Source organism: Rhinopithecus roxellana, chromosome 2 (genome assembly GCF_007565055.1).
Source record: "Rhinopithecus roxellana isolate Shanxi Qingling chromosome 2, ASM756505v1, whole genome shotgun sequence".
NCBI lineage: Eukaryota > Metazoa > Chordata > Mammalia > Primates > Cercopithecidae > Rhinopithecus > Rhinopithecus roxellana.
The window spans coordinates 191,107,123-191,134,925 of NC_044550.1; the positions used below are offsets into that span (position 1 = coordinate 191,107,123).

Consider the following 27,803-nt stretch of genomic DNA (forward strand, 5'->3'; position numbering starts at 1 on the left):
GTCTGAAAAAGACTATCTTTCCTTCATTCATGAAGCTCAGTTTTGCTGGATGCAATATTCTTGGCTGATAATTATTGTTTAAAGAGTCTAAAGATAAGACCCCAATCCCTTCTGACTTGTAGGGTTTCTGCTGAGAAATCTGTTAATCTGATAGGTTTTCCTTTATAGGTTACCTGATGCTTTTTTCTCACAGCTCTTAAGATTCTTTGCTTCATCTTGACTTTAGGTAGCCTGATGACTTTGTGCCTGGGTGGTGATCTTTTTGTGGTGAATTTCCCAGGTGTTCTTTGAGCTGCTTATATTTGGATGTCTACATCTCTAGCAAGGCCAGTGAAGTTTTCCTCAATTTTTCCCTCAAATACGTTTTCCAAACTTTTAGATTCTTCTTCTTCCTCAAGAACTCCATAGTTATTATGTTTGGTCATTTAACATGATCCCAAATTTCTTGGAGGCCTTGTTCATTTTTTTAAGTTCTGTTTTCTTTGTCAGATTGGGCTAATTCAAAAGCCTTGTCTTTGAGCTCTGAAGTTATTTCTTCTACTTGTTCTAGTCTATTGCTGAAACTTTCCAGTGCATTTTGTATTTCTCTAAGTGTGACTTTTCCAGAAGTTGTGATTTTATTTTCGTTATGATAGCTTTTTCTCTGGAGACTTTTTCATCCATACCCTATATATATATTTTTTAATTTATTTAAGTTGGTTTTCACATTTTTCTGGCACCTCTTTGAGGAGCTTAATAATCAAGCTTCTGAATTCTTTATCTGGCAGTTCAGTGATTTATTCTTGGTTTGGATGCATTGCTGGAGAGCTAATGTGATCTTTTGGGGATGTTATAGAATCTTGTTTTATCATATTACCAGATTTATTTTTCTGGTTCCTTCTCATTTGGGGAGACTGTTTCAGTGGAAATATCTGGAACTCAAGGCCTGCTCTTCACATTCTTTTTTTCCATGGGGTGAGCCCTTAATGTGGTGCTCTTCCCTTCTCCTAAGGATGGGTCTCCCTGAGAACCAGACTGCAGTGATTGTTACTGCCCTTCTGGGTGTAGCCACCCAGCAGGGTTATCAGGCTCCAGGCTGGTATTGGAGAATGTCTGCAAAGAGTCCTGTGATGTCATCCATCTTCAGATCTCCCAGCCATGAATACCAGAACCTGCTCTGGTGGAGGTGGCAGGGTAGTGAAGTGGACTCTGTGAGAATCCTTGGTTATAGTTTTGTTTAGTGTGCTGGTTTTCTCAAATGCTGGCTATGCTAGCAGTGAAATTGCCACATGGACAGTCTCAGGACCTCTGGTTAGCCAGCATATTGCAGGAGGTGAAATTAGCTGTTGTTTTCTCCTTCTTTGGAGCAGGGTGGTTCTGTTATGAGTTGCTGTAATGACTTGAGTTGGTTGGCCTCCAGCCAGGAGGTGGCACTTTCAAGGGAGCACCAGCTGTCATCAGAGAATGGGGGGATATAAGCTTGCCCTACCTTAGCCAGGATAAGTATTCAGGTTTCTCTGGCAATTGATGGGGCTGTAGAGCTCCCAAGAGTGCCTTTTGTCTTCGGCTACCAGGGCAGGTAGAGAAAAACCATCAGGTAGGAGCAGGGTTAAGCGAGTCTGAGCTCAGACTCTCCTTGTGCTGTGGCCACTGTGGGGGATGGCAGGATGGTTCTCAGGCCAATGGAGTTATGTTTTAGGGGGATTATGGCTGCCTCTATTGTGTCATACATGTCACCAGGGTAGCTGGGGAGAGCCAGCAGTGACAGGCCTCACCCAGGCCCCACACAGCCAACAAGGCCAGTCTAACTCCTGCAGTGTCCCACCAACAGAGCTCAGTTTATATTCAGGCAGCAGCAGGCAGGGCTGAGATCTGGCCCGAGGCTATAATCCTCCCCACTGAGAAAGCAAGCAGGGCTTTCAGGCCTGCAGCCTGTCATAGGGTGTGGCTTCTGCACTGCTATCTGCACTTCCCATTCGCCCCCATGGATTTTGCTCAGGAAAATTTGTACTCAGTCAAAATTATTACAAACTTCAGCTAGAAGCTTCCTTTAACCTGTGGCCCGTTCCCAGTCCCACTGGCTGCCTTATCCAAGGACCCCTATGAGATAAAGCCAGGGATGACTTCAGTGGGCTGGGGACTGGGATCTCCTACAGGGCTCTTCGTGCTGTTTGTCTTCTATTTTGCTTGGCTCCCTAAATTTATTTCATCTCTAGGTAAGGTTAAATCCTTCTCCTGTGATCTGGATTTTTATGTTCCCCAATGTGTGTTCAGAGGTAGGCTTTTCCCCACCTCACACTTTGGGAACTCACAGTTTTTCAGCTGTCTCACAGAGTTTGCAATGGCAAGCTACTTCTTTCAGAGGGTCTGTGAATTCCTTTGGTTTTCCTGATATGTTCCTGCAGTGGTTCTTGGAGCAAAAGTTCATGATGTGAGTCTCCACACGCTATTCTGTTCGTCCAAGTGGAAGCTGCATGTTAGTCCTGTGTCCTGTCTGCCATTTTCCCCCGTCAAAAATCACCTTATCATTTTTAATTGGGTCTATAAGAAAGTATCAAATCTAAATATCCTTCCCTCCCCTGCCACCAAATCTATATACTTTCCTGCACTTGTATCCATCTTCTCTACTGTGACAGTAGAGGAAGCATCACTCCTCCTATAGGCTAATTCTTCTACTTGAATTCTGATTCCATTCCTTCTCACATCTTGATAAATTCCTTCTTTCGGTTAACTCTTCTTTTTCTGGCAATAACAAACTTGAGTATCGCCCTGAAGCATTGCAAGTTGAGTTACAGAGCCGAGAAAGAAGCTGAGTTACTTGCTACATTATTACCCTTTACAACTCAGAGCTTATATCACCATTCTGGAACTTAAACTGACACTATATAATTCTATTTAAGGGAAGGTTTAAGACCTGGTTATTGAGTCAGATTCAGCATTCATAGCGTGACATCCCTATCCTAGGAATGAAAGCAGAGTCTGTGCCCAGGTGTCCCTGAATAATACATCTTTGCTTTCATCTCTTCAGTATTCTAGAAAGCCTGGCTTCCCAAATTTTCATCCTAAAAATAAAACAAACCCTCCTTTAAACCCATGACACCTTTCTACTTAATCCAGTCATTATTTATTTGACTTTGTAGCCAGACTTCATCAAGAAGCTCCTGACAGCCACTATGTTTACTCTTTGCTTCAACTTAGTTTTTTCTTTTTTCTTGGAAATTAGCCCTTGCCGAGGTACCCACTACCTGCATGTTGCACAATCCAGTGGATTTTGTTACCTATTCACTTGACTTTCCAGAAACATGTAACACAGTTTACCACTCCTTGTTTTTTCTACCACAATAGCCTCCTGGTCTACCTGCTCTCCACCCTACCACCCACAATATTGACAATAAATTTCAAATATATAATACGTTACTATTAACTGTAGTCTCCATGCTCTACATTAGGTCTCCAGAAGTTATTAGTTTTACAACTCCACATTTGTACCCTTTGATTAATGTCTCTCCATTTCCCCTTCTTTCTAACCACTAGTAACCACCGTTCTCCTCTGTTTTTATGAGTTCAACCTTTTTAGATTCCACATATGAGTGAGATTATGCAGTGTTTGTCTTTCTGTGTCTGGCTTACTTCACTTAACATAATGTCTTCCAGAATCATTCATATTGTTGAAAATGGCAGAATTTTCTTTTTGGGGGTGCTGAAAAACATTCCATTATATATATGTCATAGTTTCTTTATCTGTTCCTTTATTGAGACATTTAGGTTGTTTCTGTATCTTGACTATTGTGAATAATGCTACAGTGAACATGGGAGTGTAGATACCTCTTCGGATCTTAATTTCACTTCCTTTGGATATATACACAGAAGTGGGGTTGCTGGATTATATGGCAAGTTATATTTTTATTTTGTTGAGGAATCTCCATAGTTTTCCACAATGCCTATAAAAACTTACATTTCTACCAACAACGTATAAGGGTTTTTATCTACATCCTCATGAAAACTTACATTTTGACTTTTTTATAATAGACATCCTAACGGGTGAGGATATCTCATTGTGATTTTGCTAGCACTTCTCTGGTGATTAGTAATGTTGAGCACCTTTTCATATACCTCTTTGTATGTCTTCTCTCAAAGAAAATGTCTGTTCAGGTTCTGTTCCCATTTTTAAATCAAGTGTCTTGCTTTTTACTATTGAGTTGTGGGAGTTATATATATACTTTGGCTATTAACCCCTTATTGGAGATATGCTTTGCAAATATTTTCTTCTGATCTGTAAGTTGTCTTTTTATTTTGTCGATTATTTTGTTTGCTTTGTAGGAAGGAAATGTAATCCAAGATGGTTTTTACTTCAGTAGCTTACCCATAGCTCTTTGGTAAAAATCCATAAACTTCTCAGCATTGTGTACTATATAACACCTCTTTCTCCAACTTCATCTTACACCATTCTCTTCACCCCACTTATTAGATTAGCTATACTTCTCTCTTTGCCCAGGAGAGAAATAGTCTTCTGTCTTTGCCCAGGGTGGTGTGCACGTGTTATTTCTTTTGACTAGAATACCCTTTGTCTCGCTGGTGCTGAAGCTTAAATTTCAGCTCGTTAGGGAGGAATTCTGCAACTAGTCTGCACAAGATAAGCTTTTCTCTCATTATCTTCACATAAGCCTCATAATTGTTTCCCTCAAAGCACTTATCACACTTTGGGGTTTGTTTAGTGTTTTTTCTGTCTCTTCTGCTATAAGCCTAATGAAGGTATGTCTTGCTCAACATTTTATTCCTAACATCTACTTTAGTCCCCGGTACTTGGTAACACCTCAGCAATTGTTGCTGAATTATTAGGTTGGTGCCAAAAAAAAAAGAACTGCAATTACTTTTGCACCAGCCTAATAGTAAAAATCCGTTAGGTAGTTGTGAATGTAGAATTGAACTTTGTTTGAAAAACGAAAACTCAAGATTTTCTGAAGTAAGAGATAGAAAGAATGAGGAGGATATTCAAAGGGGAATATGGGGGGAAAAGGAGTGATCTAGTCACTGGGCAATGGAAAGGCCTAATTAGAATGTGAGGGGAAAATCTGCCAATTTGAATTGTGTATTTTTGGAGCATAGAATTTCCAGAAGATTTCAAGCAGGGCACAGCAAAATGTAAATGGAACAAAGCTACTGGAAAAAGCATAAGGTTTTTTTTGTTTGTTTGTTTTTTGTTTTTAAGAAAGCAGCTTCAGTAGAACAAAGAAAAATTAATTTGGTTTATAGGGTTTGAGTGGATTAAGAAAAATTAGAGGCATTAAATATAGATAAATTAGAGGCATTAAATATAGATAATTTAAGACAGAAGCAGAATGGCAAATGAAGTGTCTTAGAAGATCAAATACATCTAGATGTAGAAGAGATAGAAAGCCATATTTGAAAGCCAAGGACATTTGGTAATTCTGTTGATTGTGGTAAAAGTTTAGATGAAGTATTATAAAACATCTACCTTTTTCACTGAGATACTACTTTCCAATTTTGCTTCTTAGAAGGCTCTAAGACTCTTATTTTAAATTGTGGAATTATTTTTTCATCTTTTCAGTTAATATATTCTACTAAATTAAAAATGGTGAGATAGAGGTAAGAGTTGAACGTAGAGAAGAGAAAGGTTAAATTAACCTGCTACTGTCTACCTTTTTCTTTCAGCTGGACAGCATGAGGTTGTAGCTATAGGCACAGGTGAATACAATTACAGCCAGGACATTAAGCCAAATGGAAGAGTATTGCATGACACTCATGCTGTTGTTACAGCAAGAAGGTCTCTTCTTAGGTAAGATAATACATGTATTAATGTTATTAAATATGAATGCTCTCAGCCCAAAGTAACTTCATATAAATGTCTTCATTTACAAATGGAATTTTATTGATCATAGAGCCAAGGATGTCACATTTTCTTATCTAAGTCATCAGAATAATTCCATGTCATCTTTGGAACATTTATCATAGTAACTCCAATGTCTACCCTGTGGATTTTAGTGGCTTCTGTTATTAAGACCTGTGAACTCAGTTTTTGTTGTTTTGTTTTGTTTTGAAATGGCGTTTTACTTTTGTTGCCCAGACTGGAGTGCAGTGGCACAGTCTCTGCTTCCTGCAATCTCTGGCTCCCAGGTCCAAGCTATTCTACTGTCTCAGCTTCCCAAGTAGCTGGGATCACAGGCATGCACCAACATGCCTGGCTAATTTTTTGTATTTTATTAGAGACAGTTTCACCATGTTGGTCAGGCTGGTCTCAAACTCATGATCTCAGGTGACCACCTGCCTTGGCCTCCCGAAGTGCTGGCATTACAGGCGTGAGCCACCACACCCGACCAAACTCAGTTTTAAGAATCCTACAGTCAGCTAGGCACAGTAGCTCTCACCTGTAATCCCAACACGTTGGGAAGCTAAGGTGGGAGGATTGCTTGAATACAGGAGTTCGAGACCAGCCTGGGCAACATTGTGGGACCTAGTCTCTACAAAAGTAAAATTAGCCAGGTATGGTGGCACGCAACTGTAGTCCCAGCTACTTTAGAGGATGAGGTGGGAAGATTGCTTAAGCCCAGAAGATCGAGGTTGCAGTGAGCCAAGATTGCTCCACTGCACTCCAGCATGGGCAATAGACTAACACCTTGTCTCAAAAAAAAAAATAAAAAGAAAAAGAAAATCCTACAATGTATTTTTTTGAAAGATAAAAATAACACTTTTTTATGACTGAAGTTACTGAAAAGTATAGCTTTTAATCCACACTCAGTAGGCTTGGTCTTATTTCACCCCTGAATAGCCATACTTATCCAAGGACAGCACCAGAAACCAACAGGTTTTCATTCATGAGGATTATGCAAAGTTTACCATAAAGCACAGTATAGATAAGGGATTCTTGAGGCTGGCGTATCTTGAAGAGAGAGAGAGAAAAGGGCTTAGGTGAGCATGCCTAGTTTCTTTTTCCAGACTCAGTCACTCTGTTCTTTACAAGAGGAATGAATAGCAAGTGGGAAAGAAAGGAATTTGCAAGTCACTTCGTATGAAAGCATATAAAATGGGAAATGAGTGCTATTTCTCATAATATCCACCAGCTTTTGGTTATTTTTTGTTTATAATTCCTCTTTATTCCTACTAAATTAGGAATTCTTTCTTAAATTTTATAATTTCTTATTTTTAATTTTTGTGGGTACATAGTGTATATGTCTATAGTGTGCATACGCTATTTTGATACAGTGCACAATAATCACTTTAGGGTAAATGGAGTATGTATCAACTCAAGCATTTGTCTTGTGTTACAGAGATTTCAATTATACTCATTTAGTTATTTTAAAATGTACAGTTATTGACTATTGTCATCCTGTTGTGCCATGAAATACTAGATCTTACTCATTTTAGTTCTTTAAACCATTAAAATGACTTTTTATTTAACTTATGGATGTTTTGGGCATTTTTTTGTGTTTTTTGTTTGTTTCTTTGTTTGTTTTTGAGACAGAGTCTCGCACTATTGCCCAGGCTGGAGTGCAGTGGCGCTATCTCCACTCACTGCAACCTCTGCCTCCCAGGTTCAAGCAATTCTCCTGCCTCAGCCTCCTGAGTAGCTGGGACTACAGGCACCTACCACCAGGCCTGGCTATTTTTTTGTATTTTTAGTAGAGACGGGGTTTCACTATGTTGGCCAGGTTGGTCTTGATCCGCCCCCCTCGGCCTCCCAAAATGCTGGGATTACAGGGGTGAGCCACTGCACCCAGCCTCTTATGGATGTGTTCAAAGACACTCAAGTGAGAACAGGATAGCAAATTCTCATTCACCTTCAGCAGTTATTAGCATTCTGCTGTCCTTGTTAAATCTCTGCATTCTCACTTTTTGTGTTGGTGTTTTCTTCAGTAGAGTATTTTAAAATAAATTTAGATACGTGTACCTGAAAAAATATAAATTTGTATCTCTAGTAATGAGGAATCCTATAATCCTAAAAGTTATTCAGCAAGACTATGAGGGTAATGCATCTCATTGCCCTCCACCCCCTGTCAGTGCTTATGGAATTATTTGACGTCTTTAAAAGCTACCTCTTTTGTGTTACTTATTCCTGTGCTTGGCATTTTTACATACTGTTGCTTAATTTTTACTGTATATTTTTGATGATGGGATTCAAGGGAGTGTATCTTAAAGTCATGGTTTATTAAATAAGCAAAATAGTATTTGTCCTTAATTTGATTAGTTGTAGTCTTTCAGGAGCTCTGCTTCCCTTTTTTAAAAAAAAAAATTGAATTTTAAAATTTTTTATTATTGTGAATATATAATAGTTGTGCATATTTATAAGGTAAATGTGATATTTTGATACAACCGTTAAATGTGTAATGATCAAGTCAGGGTAATTGGGATATCCCTCTCCTCAATCATTTTTCATTTCTTTGTGTTTGGAGCATTCCAGTTCCACTCATTTAGTTATTTTGAAACATACAATAAATTATCAGTAACTATATCTGCTTCATTTCTTAATACAACTTATGGTGTTCATTGTATTGTTCCTATACTCTTGTATTTTTTCTTTAAAACCATTAAGGAGCAGGGAACCACAGTTTTTGTCATTTTTGTAGTAATTTGTTTGGGTAGGGAAGGGGAAATAGAAGTAAGGCAAAAAGTTGGCACTTCATCTGGGAGACTGGGAGCAGAACTGTCTGAAGAAGAAGGGAGGAATCAGTAGAGAAATGAGTCTTTTGCAGAAGATGATAGTTGGAAGACCCTAATGTGGAACAGAAGTGGAGTAGTCGAGAAAAAATGGTGTTTTAGGTTAGGTTACAGGGCGGACTGGCCTCCAGTTAAGAACTTTCAAGAACCTTAATTTTTCATTAAATAAAGCTAAGATTAATTTAGGAGTTCTTACCTGTGTCAAAACTTTTGACACACAGGACATTGCTTGTGACACATATGGACACGATGCCCATTGAGATACATCTTTTATAAAGTTTATTACTTGACAAAATTATAACATTTATTTTAGGTACTTTTATAGACAACTTCTGCTCTTCTACAGCAAAAATCCTACTATGATGGAAAAATCAATATTTTGTACAGAACCAACTTCTGATCTACTCACTCTTAAGCAGAATATCAACATTTGCCTTTACATGAACCAGTTGCCTAAAGGATCAGCCCAGATTAAGTCACAGTTGTAAGTATTATAGAAGTTGTTTTTAAAAGCAAGTAGGATGGCCATGCCACACATTCTGACTTTCTACAGCAAATAGAACATGTAAATTCTAATTACCCATATTTTCTCTTCAGCTTTGAGTTGTTATTTGTGGCCTGCAGGAGACCCCAAATCCTTTTCCCCTCAATCTAATCTATTACTTCTACAGGTTGAGCTTCCCAAATCCAAAAGTCTGGGATTCAAAGTGCTCCAAAATCGGAAACTTTTTGAGCACTGACATGACGCTCAAAGGAAATTCTCATTGGAGCATTTCATATTTCAGATTTTGGATTTCTGTTCACCTGGTATGTGTAAAGCAAATATTCCAGTGTGAAGAAACCGAAATCTGAAACACTTCTAGTTCCAAGCATTTTAGATAAGCAACACTCAACCTGTACCTAAAAGTTGCATGTACTTCACCACTTTTTTTGCTATGCTAGTAAAAAAAATCTTCTGCTCCTTTCTACTTTGAAGACCTCATAAACTTTAGGAAGTGTGGATTTATGCACTACTCACATACAAATACAAGAGTTAAGAAAAACTTTAACCTATGGCCAAAATATTATTGCTTTGATGAATGAATATCAGGTAGCATAACATTTAAACAGTACAAACAAGAACAAAGAAGACGGTAAAAGTCACCTCAAGTCTGACCATCTAGTGGTAAGTAACCATGGGTAATATTTTTAAAAATATCCCTCTAGTAACACCTTTGAGAATGAGGTCAGGGTTCTCTAGAAAGAAACTTAAAGAAAAATAATTTTGCATTTTTAATGAAGATGACAAAGAAAAGTAGTCAGTTTCCCTTTTTTTCGTTCTTTCATTTTGTAGTTTTAAAAAAATTTCATACAGAGGAAGGAACTAATTCATAAACTATGATAGGGATAAAAATTAGTGTTTCTTTGAATTTTAAGGGACATAAAATGGTAATAATATGAAAAATATCTCGATTGGAGGCTCTAAATGTGGTTCATTTCTGTTTTATATTACTATTGTGGAATGAAGGCACTCCATTCCTGCCTTGCTTTCTTGCATCTGTTTCTGTTACTGGAATTAAATGTACACTGGGAAGTTAAACATGTTAGAGAACAGTTCTTAGGTACAGGTAGATTTTGTTCTGTCACCTTTGTTTTTTAAAGGAAGAAACTTTCTTTTCTTTCTCTAGACGTCTTAATCCACATTCTATATCTGCATTTGAAGCCAATGAAGAACTCTGTCTCCACGTGGCTGTTGAAGGCAAAATTTATCTGACTGTTTACTGTCCTAAAGATGGTGTTAATAGAATAAGCAGTATGTCCTCAAGTGACAAATTGACCAGATGGGAAGTGCTTGGTGTACAGGGAGCATTGCTGAGTCATTTTATACAGCCAGTTTACATCAGCAGTATACTAGTTGGTGAGTGAGATTTCATAACCTCCTGGGCCTCTCTCTCACTAAGCAAATCCTCTGTACTTTACTTATCAGTATAAAATTAGTTTTTGCATATGTGAAACTTTATTTAAGATCAAAACACAGATCTGCTGTTTTGTAGAGCTGTTGGTTTCATGATAAATTATCAGGGAGAATGAATGAATCCCAAAGGTGGGAGGCAGAGATTGTGGGATAAAGATGCCATAAGTTGTAGTGACCATCCAGCTGGATAAGGAAATTTCAGAGAGAGCTCCTTCTGGTGCTTTGGGAAAGATCAGTGACACAGGGAGATGAGGGAAAGATCAGAGAAAAACCTTGGTTGTGAAGCTTATTTCTGAGGCCTTTCAATTTTCGAAGCACTCAGCATGCTGAAGTTTCATATTCTGAGGAGTTTTCTGTACCCCAACATTATTTTAAAGCGTTATTTTACTTTTCAAAAAGTTTGCAGAAACAAATTTTATGCTGTGGATGTTCTGTAGATACTCATTTTGTCATTTTATAGTGGTGGAATTTTTAAATTTAAAACATGGGATCTAGGCTTGCATTAAAAGGGCATTTACTATCTTTAAATAGAAAGTTATCAGAGTATTCTGGAAAAAAAATGTCTTTCTTGACTATTAAAAAAAGCTAGATTTGTATTCATTCTCAAACTTTTTACAATATATCTTGCAAATTTGGTAACCCCTATTACAATAAGTTTTTCTGCCTAAGTACTTCAAAAATGTTTGTCCAGAAGTTATTTCCATCCAGAGGTCCTTTTCATGTACTAATTTGATTTGTATAATTGAAGTGTAGAGAATCCTTCCTAGTGAAGAAATCCATTTTAAATATAGTTTGTGGACTTCTAAGAAGCAGCTGATAACCTTAGGGAATCTCTTATTCAGTCCTTTCCTTTTTTCTTTTCTTTTTCCGATCACATTCACAATGTTAATAAAATACTTGCCTAAAGTCTGTCAGTTTGCTTAGTTAGTGGTAGAGCCTGAATTCAAACCCAGTTTTCATAACTTTTCATGCTGCTGCTTTTGATAGATTTTGTATATATATATATATGAATTATTGTCAGGTCAAGTCTTCTATAGTGTTTGATTAGATTTAACCTTTGACTTTAACCTTGGAGTTTCATATTATTTCAGATCCTTTTGAATGAATCAAATCAAAATTTTTCAATTATATTGCATATTTTTAGAGATTTATTTTCTAGGAACAAGATTGAGCCTCAAGATATATTAAAACCATACCTCAGATATAGTAAATTATTAGTGCACACATATATGAAGGGAAAAAGTAAAATTTATAATAAAATATTTATAAACTTTTTTCTATTATATTAGGTTTTATACTTCCCATTAAAGCATCTAGGTAAACAATTTGATGTTTAAAGCATTTCATGAGGAGCTTGACTTACAGGTTTTTTTTTCTTCCTTTTTCCAAATGTCTTTTTTTTTTTTTTTTTTTTTTTTGGTGCAACCACTGTCATTATTTCATTGCAGAGTGTAATAAATACATTAGGCTTTTAAAAAATCCTTATTATCTACTGTTCATTGTAGATATATTAACTATTCCTCACACCTTATATTTTCCAACTTTTATTCTGTGCCCAAGTATATTTTTTATTTGATTAGTTTTCTTTTGTCACTCTTCATTTGTCTTGATCATTTGTCACTCTTGATAAACACTTAAGGAAGTATTTAGAAAAAGGATGCCAAAAGCAGTACATGTCCTTTTTACATCATTTTCTAGGGCCCAGATAGTCATAAAGCAGCCCTAGTAACCATCTCAACAATTTTAATGATAAGGACATAAAACTTTATTTGTGAAATATATCCAGTGGTTTACAAAGATTCTGTTGCAAGAACTTCTGACCTTCTGAGAAAGAAAGAGATATGCTTTAGAATAACTGTTTTTTAAATAAGAATGACTGCTTCCTAACTTCCGTTTTAAGTTTGATGCAACTCACTGTTTTTTAGTAGTAACATTGCATCTTTTTGAGATCTCTCCTTCAATAATTATTATAACTGAGAATTCAAAGCTTTTGGTATTGGCACAGTTTTAACCAGAAATGGTCACTCTTTAAATTATTTTGTGTTGTGAAATTGAAGCATTGTGGTATTGGAAAAGTTAAAATTTGTGGCCCTTAGATGTTTGAAAATGACTCACTTTCACCAATTGTTTCTCATCTAGATTTGTCAACTGCACTTGCAAGAAATCAGGCTACAATGCAGTCGACAAATCTGGACGTACCAGATTTCTTTCTGAGTCAGTTACAACAGTACCAGTTTCTGAGCAGCTGTGGCTCTCTGCTAATGCTCAGTAGAGGGACTTTTCATTATTTTCTGTATCAGAGTCTTTTTTAAAATGGAAAATCTGTTATTACCCTGTTCTGGTTCTAGTTAAGAATATGGAGTAGATGCTAAGAGAATAGAACTAGGAAAGGGAAGGTTGAAAGATAAAGGATAGTGAAATGGGCTTTGGATGATTTCCAATCATTTCATTTATTTTTATTTTTGGAATGGTCTTTTAGTATTGAACTTGAGTGTTTTCTTATGCTTTCTAGGTGATGGGAATTGCAGTGATACAAGAGGCTTAGAAATCGCTATAAAGCAACGTGTTGATGATGCACTCACTTCAAAACTTCCAATGTTTTACTTAGTCAACAGACCTCATATTAGTTTAGTACCCTCTGCATATCCACTTCAAATGAACTTGGAATACAAATTTCTGAGTCTGAATTGGGCACAAGGAGATGTTTCTTTGGAGATTGTGGATGGCTTGAGTGGGAAGATCACTGAAAGGTTAAAATTACTAATTTCTTTAAACCATTTATTACTTAAGCAAAAGAAGACATTTATTGCAGTTTTTATTTTAACTCTTTTGGATACCATTTATTGAACTCTGAACAATAATTATTATCATTAGTCGAGTGTTGCAGGTGTTGTACTAATTTTAAAAATTTTAATATTTTAATATTTTTTTTTCTGATGAGAAGACAGACGTAGAGAAGTTATATAGCTTACTGAAATGTATACTAAATGGCAGAGTCACCATTCAAACCCAAGGAATCTAGCTCCATAACCTATGTTTCTCCAACTGTAATTTAATACCTTTAGTATTAGAATCATGTAAATTTTTTAGAAATTCAATTTCTTCTGCTGAATCTGACTTTGAATCTGGGGCTCAGAAATTATATTTTTTATATACTCTTCCAAATATTACTTATGTACTCTTACATGTAAGAACTATGGTGCTGTGTTATACTGTCTTCTTATAATAACCCTGTAGGTTGAGTGATTTTATTTTTTATTTTTTTTATTTTTTTACAGTTTCTGAGACTCAAGCTAGGTTAAATATCTTGCCTAAGGTTACCCAAGTAGTTAATGACACAGCTTGGATTCTGACCCAGACATTTTATTTTCAAAGCCTTTGTTCTTAACTATGATGCTCTGTGCCTTCTAGACATTTCTTCATAATGTCTCTGCCATTGATTATTCAGTAAAACTGTTCTTTTAGTGTGAACATACATTTGTAATGAGGCAGTGAATACTGTTAAAAATTTAAATGCTTAAAATTGCTTTCTTTGTGAAGGACAAATTTAAATGAAGACCACATACAAATGTTTCTTAGCAGTCAAGAAGGCTTATACTTGTAATCCTAGCAGTTTGGGAGGCTGAGGCAGGAGCATGGCTTGAAGCCAAGAGTTCAAGACCAATCTGGGAAACATAGTGAGAGACCCAGTCTTTTATATAAAAAATAAAAAGTATTAACCAGGAGTGGGAGTGCATACCTGGAGTTCCAGCTACTTAGGAGGCTGAGACAGGAGGATCACTTGAACCTAGGAGTTTGAGGCTGCAGTGAGCTATGACTACATCACTGCACTCCAGCCTGGGCAACAGAGCGAGACCCTATCCCAAAAAGGAAAAAGAAAAAAGAAAAAGAAAAAAGAAAAGACAAACCCATAAACATTTCTTAGTAGGAACTCAGTTAAGCATAATACTGATATTTTAAATAGGATGAATTACACTTTTATCAAATGACTTAGGCCAGCATAAACAATTGCTTTACTTTTAATAACAGACTCAACTAAATATATAGACAAACAGGTCTTCTGTGAAAGACATTAAAAAATTATTTACTGAAAACATAAAGTAATGGCATAACAAAGATGAAACTGTATAAAATGAGCTTAACATTTTTTACGGCCAAATACTTGCCAAGTAATTACAAATGAAAAGAAAGCAGAGGCCGGGTGCAGTGGCTCACGCCCATAACCCCAAGACTTTGGGAGGCCAAGGCGGGCAGATCACCTGAGGTCAGGAGTTTGAGACCAGCCTGACCAATATGGCAAAACTTCATCTCTACTAAAAATACAAAAGATTAGCTGGGCATGGTGGCAGGTGCCTGTAATCCTAGCTAATTGGGAGGCTGAGACAGGGAGAATCACTTGAAACCAGGAGGCAGAGGTTTCAGTGAGCTGAGATCGTACCATTGCACTCCAGCCTGAGCAATAAAGCGAGACTCCATCTTAAAAAAAAAAAAAAAAAGCCAGAATGTGTAGTCTAAATATTAGACAAGGTGTAATTCAGTCTCAAAGCATTACAGTAAGACCAACAACAACAACAACAACAAACCTTAGCAATATAAACAGTATAATTCATACAGAGGACAGAAGAATGTTTAGCAGAAAGTGACATAGCCACATTCACAAAGCAGAAATTATAGAAGACAAGGAAAGGAAACGTAGAAACACACTACTAGTAGAGACAACAATTCACCTCTTTCAGTTCATGGTAGATCAGGTGGACAAAACAGTAAACAAGGATATAGCCATTTTAAATAACAGTAAGGTAGATTTCATTACTTTAAACTCTGCATCTTAAAAATATAAAATGTACCTAGTCCTCAAGAAACTATAGACCACTAACAAAAAGCTGACTGTGTGTTAAACCACAAAGAAAATAACAAATTCCAAAAAGTAGAAGCAATGTAGACATATTCTCTGATTATGATGAGATAAAACTGTGAATAACAAACTTGGAATACTAGGAACTGCTTTTACTGGAAAAATTCTGACTCCTAGCTCAAAGGGGAAATATAAACTGAGATTGCAGAATATTTAGAAAATAGGGATATTGAAAATATTACACATCAGAATTTGTAGGTTATACGGTTTAAACAAAACTGAAAAGTCAGGGCCTTAAATGCATATAACAATAAATGATAGAAATAATTTAGAAATATAAAGAAAAAAGCTTTAAAAAACAGAAAAAGGCAAAATTACTTATAAAAAGCTGATAAGAAAATCACCAATCTCATGTAAAAACAAGAGGATCATAAGCTATTTTGGGTAACCACACAAATATATTTTAAAACCTGAATGAAATGGATAAATTTCTAGGAAAACATTACTTGCAGAACTTATATATACAAGGAGGAAAAATATAAATGTTATTTTCATGAGAAAGTTACCAAGAAGCACCTTAACTGTTCCTCAGAGTACCATTCTGAGGTAGTTCAGAGGGTTTTTTTCTAAACCTTTAAAAAGCAGATCATTCCAGTGCTATCCAAAAAGATGGAAAGCATCCAAATACTTTTATGAAACAAGTATATGATTGATACTTAAATCTGATTTTTTAAAATTGCTAATCAAAGCCACAATGAGATACTGTCTCACACCAATCAGAACGGCTGTTATCAAAAAGTCAAAAAACAGATGCTGGTGAGGTTGTGGAGACAAAGGAACACATATACACTGTTGGTGGAAGTGTAAATTAGTTCAACCGTTGTGGAAAATAGTGTGGCAATTCCTCAAAGACCTAAGGATGGAAATACCATTTGACCCAGCAATCCCATTACTGGGTATACACCCAAAGGAATATAAATCATTCTGTTATAAAGACACATGCATGCGTATGCTCATTGCAGCACTATTCACAATAGCAAAGACATGGAATAATTCCAAATGTCCATCAATGATAGACTGGATAAAGAAAATGTGGTACATATACATCATGGAATACTATGCAGACATAAAAAAGAATGAGATAATGTCCTCTGCAGGGCCATGGATGGAGCTGGAGGCCACTATCCTTAGCAAATGAACACGGGAACAGAATACCAAATCCCGTATATTCTATTATAAGTAGGAGCTAGACGAGAACACATGGACACATAGAGGGAAACAACACACACTAAGGCCTTTCAGATGGTGGAGAGTGGGAGGAGAGAGATGGTCAGGAAAAATAACTAATGCATACTAGGCTTAATATCTGGGTGATGAAGTAGTCTGTACAACAAACCCCTATGACACATTTATCTATATAAAAAAACCTGCACATGTACCCCTGAACTTAAAAGTTTACAAAAAAAAATTGCTGCTCCTCCTCTCCACCACACAAAATTACAGACCAAACTCATTTATATCCAAGAAAAATTGCTATATAAAAGATCAGGGAGCAGAATTTAGCAGCACATTACAATAATATATTTTATACAGTAACACCAATTGGCATTTTTTCTAGGAATTCAAAGATAGTAACATAATAGAAATAACACTAGACTAGAAACTCTTATTAATATGTTTTATTAATTAATCTAGGGAAAATACCAGATGTTTATAAATTCTAAGAAAGTGTATAAATAATTTAGCTCTTCAACTATTCTAGATGAAGATATTCAATAAAAAGGAATAGCTAGGTAGTATCTTTTTACAGGATAAAGTATATCTTTATTAGTCCAAAAATATTATCATGATTGATAAAATGTCAGAGGCATTCCCACTGACATTCAGAGTAAGGCATTATTTACTGTTACTGCTGTTACTCAACATTTTGCTGGAGGCATTAATACATTTGGACAAGGGAAATGAGAGAGAAAATATTGGAAAGAAGGAGTTATGTAACAATTATCACTCTTTGAAGATGGTATTTATATCCAAAATCAAGAAAATTATCAAAACCACTGCAACAAAAGTATCATAGTGGGAAATTAATATGTAGAAATCAAATAGATTTTGTATACATGAGTGTATGTTAGCTATTGCTATGTATAAACCACCTCAAAACTTAGTTGTTTAAAACAACTATTTATTATTACTACTTGGAAGTTCTTGAGTCAGCTGAATGGTTTTTCTGAATTTTCTTGGGCTCTCCCACACATCTGGGGTCAACTGTTGGTCAACTAAAGGTCAGTTGAGCTGATCTTACCCTGTGTTCACTTACTCTCTAATAGGCTAGTCCTAGCAGGGTCACATGGGAGAGGCAGCAGTGCCAAGAAAATAAGAACCAAGGCATCTCCAGGCCTAGCTTCAGAATTATCACACTATCTATTCTGTTTGCTAAAACAAATCACAAGACGAGTAAAATTCAAGGGAAGTGAATATCAGCCATGCCTATTGATGTGAGGATCTGAAAAGTCACATTGCAAATAACTGGAAACTAGGAGAAATGAAGGATTTTGACTGTTTTTGTTATCTATCCTAAGAACAACTAATGAGAAGATACAATGAAGGGGGAAAGTTACAGTAGCAAAAAGGTTCATGATCTGTGGACCCACTTTCATTAGAAACCCAAATTACACATCTACATGCACATAATGTACACACATACGAAGGGCTGTGAAATAGATTATGTGTATATGTTACGCTTTTATTGAGCCAAAACTTCTTGCAGTGAAATACAAAATAGACTGTACGATTTCGTTAATTTTGGTATATTCATACACCTATGTAACCATCATTCTAGTCAAAATGCAGAAAGTATTTCCATGCCCACTTCCAGTCAATCCCTTATAGAACCACTGTTTAATTTGTATCATCATAGATTAATTTTGCTTCATACATTAGAAATGTTCCAAGGTCTATCTTCTGCATTAATTTTTGATGCAATACTAAATAATTTAAAACGTAATTTAAGAAATTTACTTCAGAAAGTAAATATTAAGAATGCCTCTTATGTAAAAAAGAGTTCACTATGTATATTGCAAATAATCAAGAAATATTTTGTAGATATATGTTGATTTTAATCCGTACAATTGCCAACATAAATTACTGAAAAAGAAATTAAAAAAAAATTTTATTTCTCTCTGCTTAGTTCCCCATTTAAAAGTGGTATGTCAATGGCAAGTCGGCTTTGTAAGGCTGCAATGTTAAGTCGGTTTAACCTGCTTGCCAAAGAAGCTAAAAAAGAATTACTTGAAGCTGGTACATATCATGCAGCCAAGGTAAGTCCTTAAAGGAATAAAGTTATCATAGGAATAAAATTTAAGACATTAATGTGGTCATTTTAAAATGAATCTCCTTAGCAAAAGTTTGTTGAACACTTCCTGAATATAAGATATTACCATGTAATGGTAAAATTGGTTTTTAAATGAACATGTCAGAAATTAGATAGGTACATAAGTATTGCCATTTAAAGTAGCCATTTTAGTATGGTATATACTTATTCTGACAGTGTAAGTTACATAGCACTCAAAACCTGCTATGTCATACCAGAGAAACAAAATATTAATAAAATTTATTCTGTATTTGGTATTAATTGTATTAACTATAGAATGTTAAGTATTCTAAAATAATATATTATTTAAGATATACTAATTTTTCTGTTTTAAAGTTGTGAAAAAACTTTGATTTCAGCATCTGATTTGAACTTGATTTAGTAGGCAATGTACATAGCCTTTTTCTCTCTTCCAAAATATTTTTTACATAAACATAATGTAAGTTTAAGTCAAAAATTTGAAAACATTATAAAAATACAGAAAAAAATATTATTAATACTTGTAATCCCACTTACTATTCGAAGTTAATACTCAGTCTTTTAATGTGAGCATGTTATTTCAGTTCCTTCTCATATATAAGTATTTGTACATGTGTCTGCTTAAAAATAAGACCATATTGGGTATGGTATGTTTTAATCTACTTTTTCTTTCTATGTGATAATGACATGAACATCTCTCTCTTTTTTTTTTTTTTTTTTTTTTTTTTTTGATATGGAGTCTTACTCTGTTGTCCAGGCTAGAGTGCAGTGGCACGATCTTGGCTCACTGCAACCTCTGCCTCCGGGGTTCAAGCAATTCTCCCGCCTCAGCCTCCTGAGTAGCTGAGATTACAGGTGCACACCACCATGCCGGGCTAATTTTTGTACTTTCAGTAGAGATGGGGTTTTGCCATGTTGGCCAGGCTGGTCTCGAACTCCTCACCTCAGGTGATCCGCCTACCTCGGCCTCCCAAAGTTCAGGGATTACAGGCTTGAGCCACCATGCCTGGCCGTCATGGACATAATTCCAGATTACCATTATTAAATATTAAATGTAAATTACTTTGCTATCCTAATGCCAATAATGAGATAGCATTATATGAAAGTCATTTAATTTTACCAATTTTACCAACCTTATGCTCAATCTGTATAGTCACAGCCTGTAAGGCAGTTACATTAATTACAGGTGTGTGTATATATAATCACACATTTTTAAGTATAAAAGCTTATCTAGACTATTTCTGGTTTTGTGGCATAAAAAAGTTGTAAATTGCTATAAAAACAAGTAGAAAACCAGACAAAATTGTGAAACACAACCTTTCACAACCCTGGACATTAACAGAAGACAGAAAAAACATTCAAAGGTGTGTATTCCTCACAAACTCTTATTATTAGCCGACATGGTGGCCCACAGCTTTAGTCCTAGCTACTTGGGAGGCTGAGGTTCAAGGATCACTTGAGCCCAAGAGTTCAAGGCTGCTGTGAGCTATAATCACACCACTGCACTTCAGCCTGGGGGACAAAGCAAGACCCTATCTCTCTTAAAAAAAAAAAAAAAAAAAAGAAAGAAAGAAAGAAAGAAAGAAAGAAAAACTGCTATTTTTTTGAGCAAGAATTACAGGAGTATGTGGCTTTCTTGCCTAGGGCTTTTGTCATTCATTTTTCTCATTCTTTTCTCATTCTCATTTTCTTCCTTTCTGCTGGTTTGAATGGCAAGAACTGTAGTTTTTTGACCCAGTGAGGCTGCCACCAAAAGCAGCAGCTTTGCTTTCAGAGGAGGTATACTTGATTTGGGACAGGAGAATGAAAGTTTGCAGTTTTGTTGGCTTAAATGCCAAACTTGGTAGGAAATAGAATGGGGAAAACTGGTAACTTTGCTGGCCCAAGGTTGCCGTCCTGGTTGGAGGCAAGTGGTAGGCCAACTAGCAAGTTAACAAGGAGATCTGGAAAATGAGAGAGCCCTGAAAGGGCTGAGGTAGATTCTTCATATTTCCCTGGCTGACTGAACAACTACGCTCATGTGCAGGGAATATCCAAGAGAGCCCATCAAAAAGTATAAGCGAAGGGATACTTGATAGCTGACTGTAACATTCAGTACATTCTCTTCCACATACAAGTTGATCAGAAGATGGTAGAAGTTTTACAAAGGCTTAATGCATTGATTTCTTATTAGCAACAGTGGAGGCCAACCCAAAATAGCCAAAAAAAAAAAAAAAATTGAAAAAGAAAAAAGTTGAAAGATACATAGTTCTTACTTTCTTTTTTTTTTTCTTTTCTTTTTTCTTTTTGAGACGGAGTCTCGCTCTGTCGCCCAGGCTGGAGTGCAGTGGCCGGATCTCAGCTCACTGCAAGCTCCGCCTCCCGGATTTACGCCATTCTCCTGCCTCAGCCTCCTGAGTAGCTGGGACTACAGGCGCCCACCACCTCGCCTGGCTAGTTTTTTTGTATTTTTTAGTAGAGATGGGGTTTCACCGTGTTAGCCAGGATGGTCTTGATCTCCAGACCTCGTGATCCGCCCGTCTCGGCCTCCCAAAGTGCTGGGATTACAGGCTTGAGCCACCGCGCCTGGCCCATAGTTCTTAATTTCAAAACTTTCTATAAAACTACAGTAATCAAGACAGTGTGGTAATGGCATATAGACAATGAAATATAATTGAGAGCCCAGATGCAATAAGATATTATGTCAAGTGAAAGAATGCGTAGGCCCCATATCATGTGGTTTGATTTATATTAAATGTCTATTATAGACAAATTCATAGAGACAGAAAATAGTGGTTTTCAGGCGCTAGAGGAGGAAGAATCAGGAGTGACTGCTAATAGATACAAAGTTCTTTCTGGGTTGATGGAGAAGTTCTAAAATTAATGGTGATGGCTGCACAAATTAGTGAATACACTGAAAGCTGAATTGTACACTTTAAAAGGGTAAATTTTGTGACTTGTGAATTATATCTTAACAAAGCTGTTATAAAAGAAACAGTGGAGGCCCAAAGGGCAGTATAATGGCAGGTTCAGGGTGCTGAAGGAAAACTCCTGGCAACCAAGGATTCTGTATCCAGGAAAATAATCCTTCAGAAATAAAAGCAAAATAAGAGCATTCACAGGTTAAACTAATGTTAAGAAAACGTGTTGTTAGCAGTACTTCCCTAATTGGAATTCCAAAGAAAGTCCTTGAAGCTTGGAAAAAATTATACCAGATGATAGCAAATCCACAGGAAGGAATAGTAAATACTGAAAATGATAATTGTGTGGATAAACATGAGACCTATGAGTATATATATGTGCATGTCTATATATTTGCTCTTATTTTCTTTTTAAAAAGTTGTTTAGAACAACACTGTGTTGTTGAGTTTATAACATAGATACAATATATATGATAATATAACAAAGGATTTGGTAAGAAATGGCTCTATATTGAAATAAAGTTGCTGTTTTACCATAAGCCAGTATGAATCTGAAATCAAATATGTAAGGTAAAGAGGTATATTGTAATTCCTAATGTAGCCATGAAGAAAATAAATGAAAAACTATTGATAAAATACCAACAGAAGGATTAAAATAGTTCAGTAAAACATTTTTCTTAAACTATAGGACAGTAAGGAAAAAGAGAAATTGTAAAAAGACATAAGATGTGAGAAATAAATAGTAAAATGGCAATATAAATTCACCATATCAATAATTACAATAAAGTAGACTAATTGTTCCAGTCAAATGACAGATTGTCAGACTGGGTTTAAATAAAGCCTGATTCAAATATATGCTGTCTGCAACAGACACATTTTAAATTCAGTCTCAAATAAATTGCAAGTTATAAGGATGAAAGAAGACCTATCATATAAATAATAAGACAGCTGGAATATTTATATTAATATTAAATATACAGAAGAGGAGAAATATTGCTGGAGACAAAGAGCAACATCTTACAGTGGTAAAAAGGTCAGTACATTACAAAGATACGTGTATGTGGGTGTAACAACAAAGCCCTAAAATATACAAGCAAAATCTGACAGAGTTGTGAAGTAAAATAGACAATTCAGCAACTGTAGTTAGTTTTAATTCTCCTTTGTCAGTAATTGATAGAACAACTCCACAGAAAATCGATAAAAATATAGGATAGTTAAACACTACCAACTAATCAAAACTCACTGACCGGTAGAAAACACTCTACACAATAGTAGAATGTATGTTCTTTTCAAGCCCACATGGAGCATTCTTCAGCATAGGGTCATAAAGCAAGTCTCAGTAATCTTAAGAGGATTAAAATCATGCCAAGTATGTTCTAACCACTATGGAATTAAATTAGAAATCAAGAACAGAATGAAATATGGGAAACTGCTGTATATTTGGAAGTTATCTTGCCTCCGAATAACTCATGGTTCAAGAAAAAAATTATTAGGAAAACTAAGAAATACCTTGAACTAAGTGAAAGTGAAATGTGATATATTAAAATTTATGGAATACAGGTGGCCATTTGTAGCCATAAGTTATGCATTCTCAGATTCAACCAACTATGGATCGAAAATATTTGGGGGAGGGGGGAAGGTAAAGTTTAAAAAAAATACAAAAATAAAAATAATACAAATAAAATACAGTATAACAACTATTTACATTGAATTTATATTGTGTTAGATATTATAAATAATCTAGGGATGATTTAATGAATATGAGAGAATGTCCCTAGGTTATATGCAAATACCATGCTATTTTATATAAGGGACTTGAGCTTCTGCAGATTTTGGTATTTCTAGAGGGTCCTGGAACCAATTCCCCATGGATACCACGGAATGACTATATAAATCAGTACTTAGACATGTATAACTTTAAATGCTTATATTAGAAAAGAATCTTAAAATCAGTTATTTGAGCTTCCAGCTCAAGAAGCGGGAAGAAGAAGAGCAAATCAGAACCAAAGTAAGTAGAAGGAAGGAAATAATAAAATGTAATGAATCAGAATAGAAATCAGTAAAATTGAAAATAGAAAAAAAAATAGGAAAAAATCTAAATTTGGCTCATTAAAAAATTAAACTTGGTAATCCTTTAGCTAGATTAACCAAGAAAAAATAACAGATAACAGAAATTATCAAAATTCGGAATTAAAAAAAAATGATCACTACAGACCTTAAGAAGCTTAAAATTATTATAAGGGATTATGAACAATTGTTTGTCAACAAACAAGTTAGATGAAATGGACATATTCCTAGAAAGACACAAATCATAAAAACTGACTCAAAAATAGAATATCCAAATAAAACTTAAGAGATCGAATTACTAATTTATTTTCCTAAAGAAAATCTCAGACACATGTGTGACTTCACTGATGAATTCTGTCAAATATATAAGCAAACTATAATACAAATCCTACAAAAACTCTTTCAGAAAATGGAGGAGAAAATGCTTCTCTACTCATTTTACAAGTCCAGTGTTACCCTGATACCAAAAGTGGGCCAGAAAACATTACAAGAAATGAAAACTACAAACCAATCTCTCTCATGAAAATAAATGCGAAAATCCTTAGCAAGATATTGACAAACCAAATCCAGCAACATACAAAAAGGATTATACTCCACAACCAAGGTTTATACCAGTAATGCAAGGTTGATTTGAGATCAGAAAATTACTTTATGTAACACACCATATGAATAAATTCAAGTTTAAAATTTGTATAATTATCTCAAAAGATGTACAAAATGCATTTGACAAAGTCCAGCACCCATTCACAATAAAAACACTGAACAAACAAGGAATAGAAGTGAACTTCCTCACCTTCATAAAGGGCATCAATGAAGAGCCTACCATTGACATTCTGCTTAATAATTAAAAGACTGAATAACTCCTTTCCCTACTCAAGATTGGGGAAGAAGGCAAGAATGTGTGCTCTCAGCACTTGTATTCAACACTGTTCTGTAGGTCCTAGCCAGTACAGCAAGGCAAGAAAAAGAGGTAAAAATGTACCTATACTGTAAAGGATGAAGAAATTATTTTTTTCCTAAATTATATCTTGTAGGTAAAATATTCTTTGGCAACTACCAAAAACAAACAACTGGATCATATGTGACTTTAGTAAGGTCACAAGATGTAAGAGCAATGTAGAAAAATAAATTGTTTCTATACAAGGAATGAATGCTCAAAAAATTGAGAAAGCAGCTTCATCCACAGTAGCACCAAATGTGTACTTGTGTGTGTGTGTGTGTGTGTGTGTGTGTTCGTGTGTAAACACAGAGGAATAAATTTAAAAGAAATGCAAGACCTGTACACTGGAAATGATGAAACATAGATGAGAGAAATTGAAGGAGACCTAAGTAAATGGAGAGATGTACCATCATAATGCACTGGAAAACAGTATTGTTAGGATGTCACTTCTCTCCAAATTAATTTATAGCTTCAAAGCAAAATTAAACTTCCAGCAGGCTTTTGTGTAGAAATTGACAAGCTGATTGTGAAATTGATATGGAAATCCAAAGGACTTTATTTTTTTGAGGCAGAGTCTTGCTCTGTCACCCAGGCTGGAGTGTGATGGCATGATCTTGGCTCACTGCAACCTCCGCCTTCCAGGTTCAAGTGATTCTCCTGTCTCAGCCTCCTGAGTAGCTGGCATTACAGGTGCCTGCCACCACGCCAAGCTAATTTTTTGTATTTTTGATAGAGATGGGGTTTCACCATGTTGGCCAGGCTGGTCTCGAACTTCTGACCCCAAGTACTCTACCCACCAAAGTACTGGGATTATAGGCATGAGCCACCGTGCCCAGCGCAATCCAAAGGACATTGAAGAGCCAAAAGAATTTTGAAAAAGAACCAAGTTGGAAAACTTACCTAGTTTCAAAACTTACAATAAGGCTATAGTAATTAAGACAATGTATTGCTATAATAGACATATAGATCAGTGGAACAGAAATAAACCTATACACATATGATCAATTGTTTTTGTACAAAAGTGCCAATTCTATGGGAGAATCATTTTTCAACAAATAATGCTAAAATGGTGGGATATATGTGGGTAAAACAAAAAATTAACTTAGATCTTTATGTCAATCATACACAAAAATTAACTCAAAGTGGACTTTAGATCTAACTCTAAGAGCTAAAACCATAAAACTTTCAAATATGAGAAAATATTTACATTATTAGGGAAAGATTTCTTAGATATGATACCAAAAGTATAACCTATAAAAGAAGAAAATTGATCATTTGACTCCAAAATAGAATACTTGCTTTTCAAAATTCATCATTAAGGAAATGAAAATACAAACTACAGACTATGAGAAAATGCCGCTTTGGAAAACAGTTTGGCATTTTCTTAAGATGGTAAATGTGTGATCAGCAATTCCACTGGTATTTACGTGCATGTTTATAACAGCATTATTCAGAAAAGCCAAAAACTGGAAGCAATTCAAATGTTAATCAGCTGGTGCATACATAAACAAAATGTGTTATACCCCTGCAATGAAATATTATACCCCTACAATGGAATATTGGTCAGCAATAAAAAAGAACAAGCTACTGATACATGAAACAAACTAAATGAACTGGAAAACTTTATGCTAACTAAAAGAAGCCTGATAAAACAGGATCCTTATTGTGTTAATTTATATGAATTTTTTAGAAAAAGTAAAACTCTAGAGAGAGCAAGTAGATTCGTGGTTGTCTGGGTTTAGGGCTGGTCCTGGCACCAGGACTGCAGGTGAGTACAGTGGAACTTTTTAGAGGTGAGAGATTTGTTGCACAACTGGACTATGCTGATATTTACATACCTCTATGAATTCATTAAAAAACACCAAACAATATACTTAACAATGAATGAATTTCGTGGTATGTAAATTATGTCTCAATAAAACCAGCTTGTTAAAAATTCATTTATATTTTCATTTATAAAAAATGAAAATTCGCCAAAATATTAATGGTGGCTCTCTACCACCATTAGTTTTATCTACCACCATGGAGTTTTGTGATTACCGATAATTTTTGTTTCCTTCTTTATATTTTGTCTGTTTTTCAAATTTTCTTCAATGAGAATGATTAATCTTTTAATTTAAAATGTTAAAAAAAAAAAAAAAAAAAAAAGAAGAAGAAGAAGAAGAAAAACTGGCCAGGTGTGGTAGCTCATGCCTATACTACCAGAGGTTTGGGAGGCCAAGGTGGAGGACCACTTGAGGCCCGGAGTTCAAGACCAGCCTGGGCAACATGCAAGACCCTGTCTCTACAAAAGATAAAAAAAAAATAGTGGGGCATGGTGGTGCATGCCTGTAGTCCTAGCTACTCCGGAGGCTGAGGCTGGAAGATGGCTTGAGCCCAGGAATTCAGTGATTATGCCACCATACTCCAGCCTGTATGACAGAGCAAGACCTTGGCTCAGAAAAAAAAAAAAAAAAAAAAGAATTGCTTTTTAGGAGTGTTGGGAAGGACATTTTTTAGCTTCAAAAATATTAAAATATAGGAATTAAAAAAGACTTTCATTAACTTTTTAAAATTTCAAGCTAAAGAAGCAATATTGGGGCTACTTTTCAGAAGTTAATTGCTGCCTGTTTTCTATAATTCATTTTTTTTTTCTTCTCTAGTGTATGTCTGCCTCCTATCAAGAAGCTAAATGTAAGTTGAAATCCTACTTACAACAACATGGCTATGGATCCTGGATTGTGAAATCTCCCTGCATAGAGCAATTTAACATGTGAAATAGGCAAACCATTGTCACATTAAAAATCTTGTATTGTTTGGTATGTTTTGACTAGTAAAAATGTTTTTAAAATATTGGTGGTTTTCAACTTTTAGAATCAGAGTCTTTAACAATAGCAATGTGTAGTAATTGCTGAAAATTTCTAAATATTCCTGCCAAATTACATTGAAACATTAGGGCTTTTTACTTTTTCATTTTCTTGGAAAAGGACTTACCTATTTGAATATGTAGCCATTTTGTATTTATTTTGACAGATACTGTAAAGCCATTTTCCTTTTTGTAGTTTAATACAGATTTCCTTTTCTTTTAAGTTTTTGCTTTAAAGCTG

General features: G+C 35.4%; 1 protein-coding gene across 3 annotated transcripts in view; it reads left to right on the plus strand.

Annotated features, from left to right (window-relative positions):
• Positions 1-27,526, plus strand: part of ADAD1 (adenosine deaminase domain containing 1) — a 51,917-nt gene extending 24,391 nt beyond the window's left edge. For 2 of the 3 annotated variants that reach the window (XM_010362553.2, XM_010362555.2), the window contains 6 exons: positions 5,653-5,776; positions 8,966-9,136; positions 10,320-10,549; positions 13,119-13,356; positions 18,649-18,778; positions 27,360-27,517. In XM_010362553.2, coding sequence (XP_010360855.1) covers positions 5,653-5,776; positions 8,966-9,136; positions 10,320-10,549; positions 13,119-13,356; positions 18,649-18,778; positions 27,360-27,473 — 1,007 coding nt within the window. In that variant the 3' untranslated portion in view covers positions 27,474-27,517. Of the gene's footprint in view, positions 1-5,652; positions 5,777-8,965; positions 9,137-10,319; positions 10,550-13,118; positions 13,357-18,648; positions 18,779-27,359 lie in introns of all 3 variants that reach the window. The other variant, XM_010362554.1, reaches the window with a different exon arrangement.
• Positions 27,527-27,803: the final 277 nt, after the last annotated feature.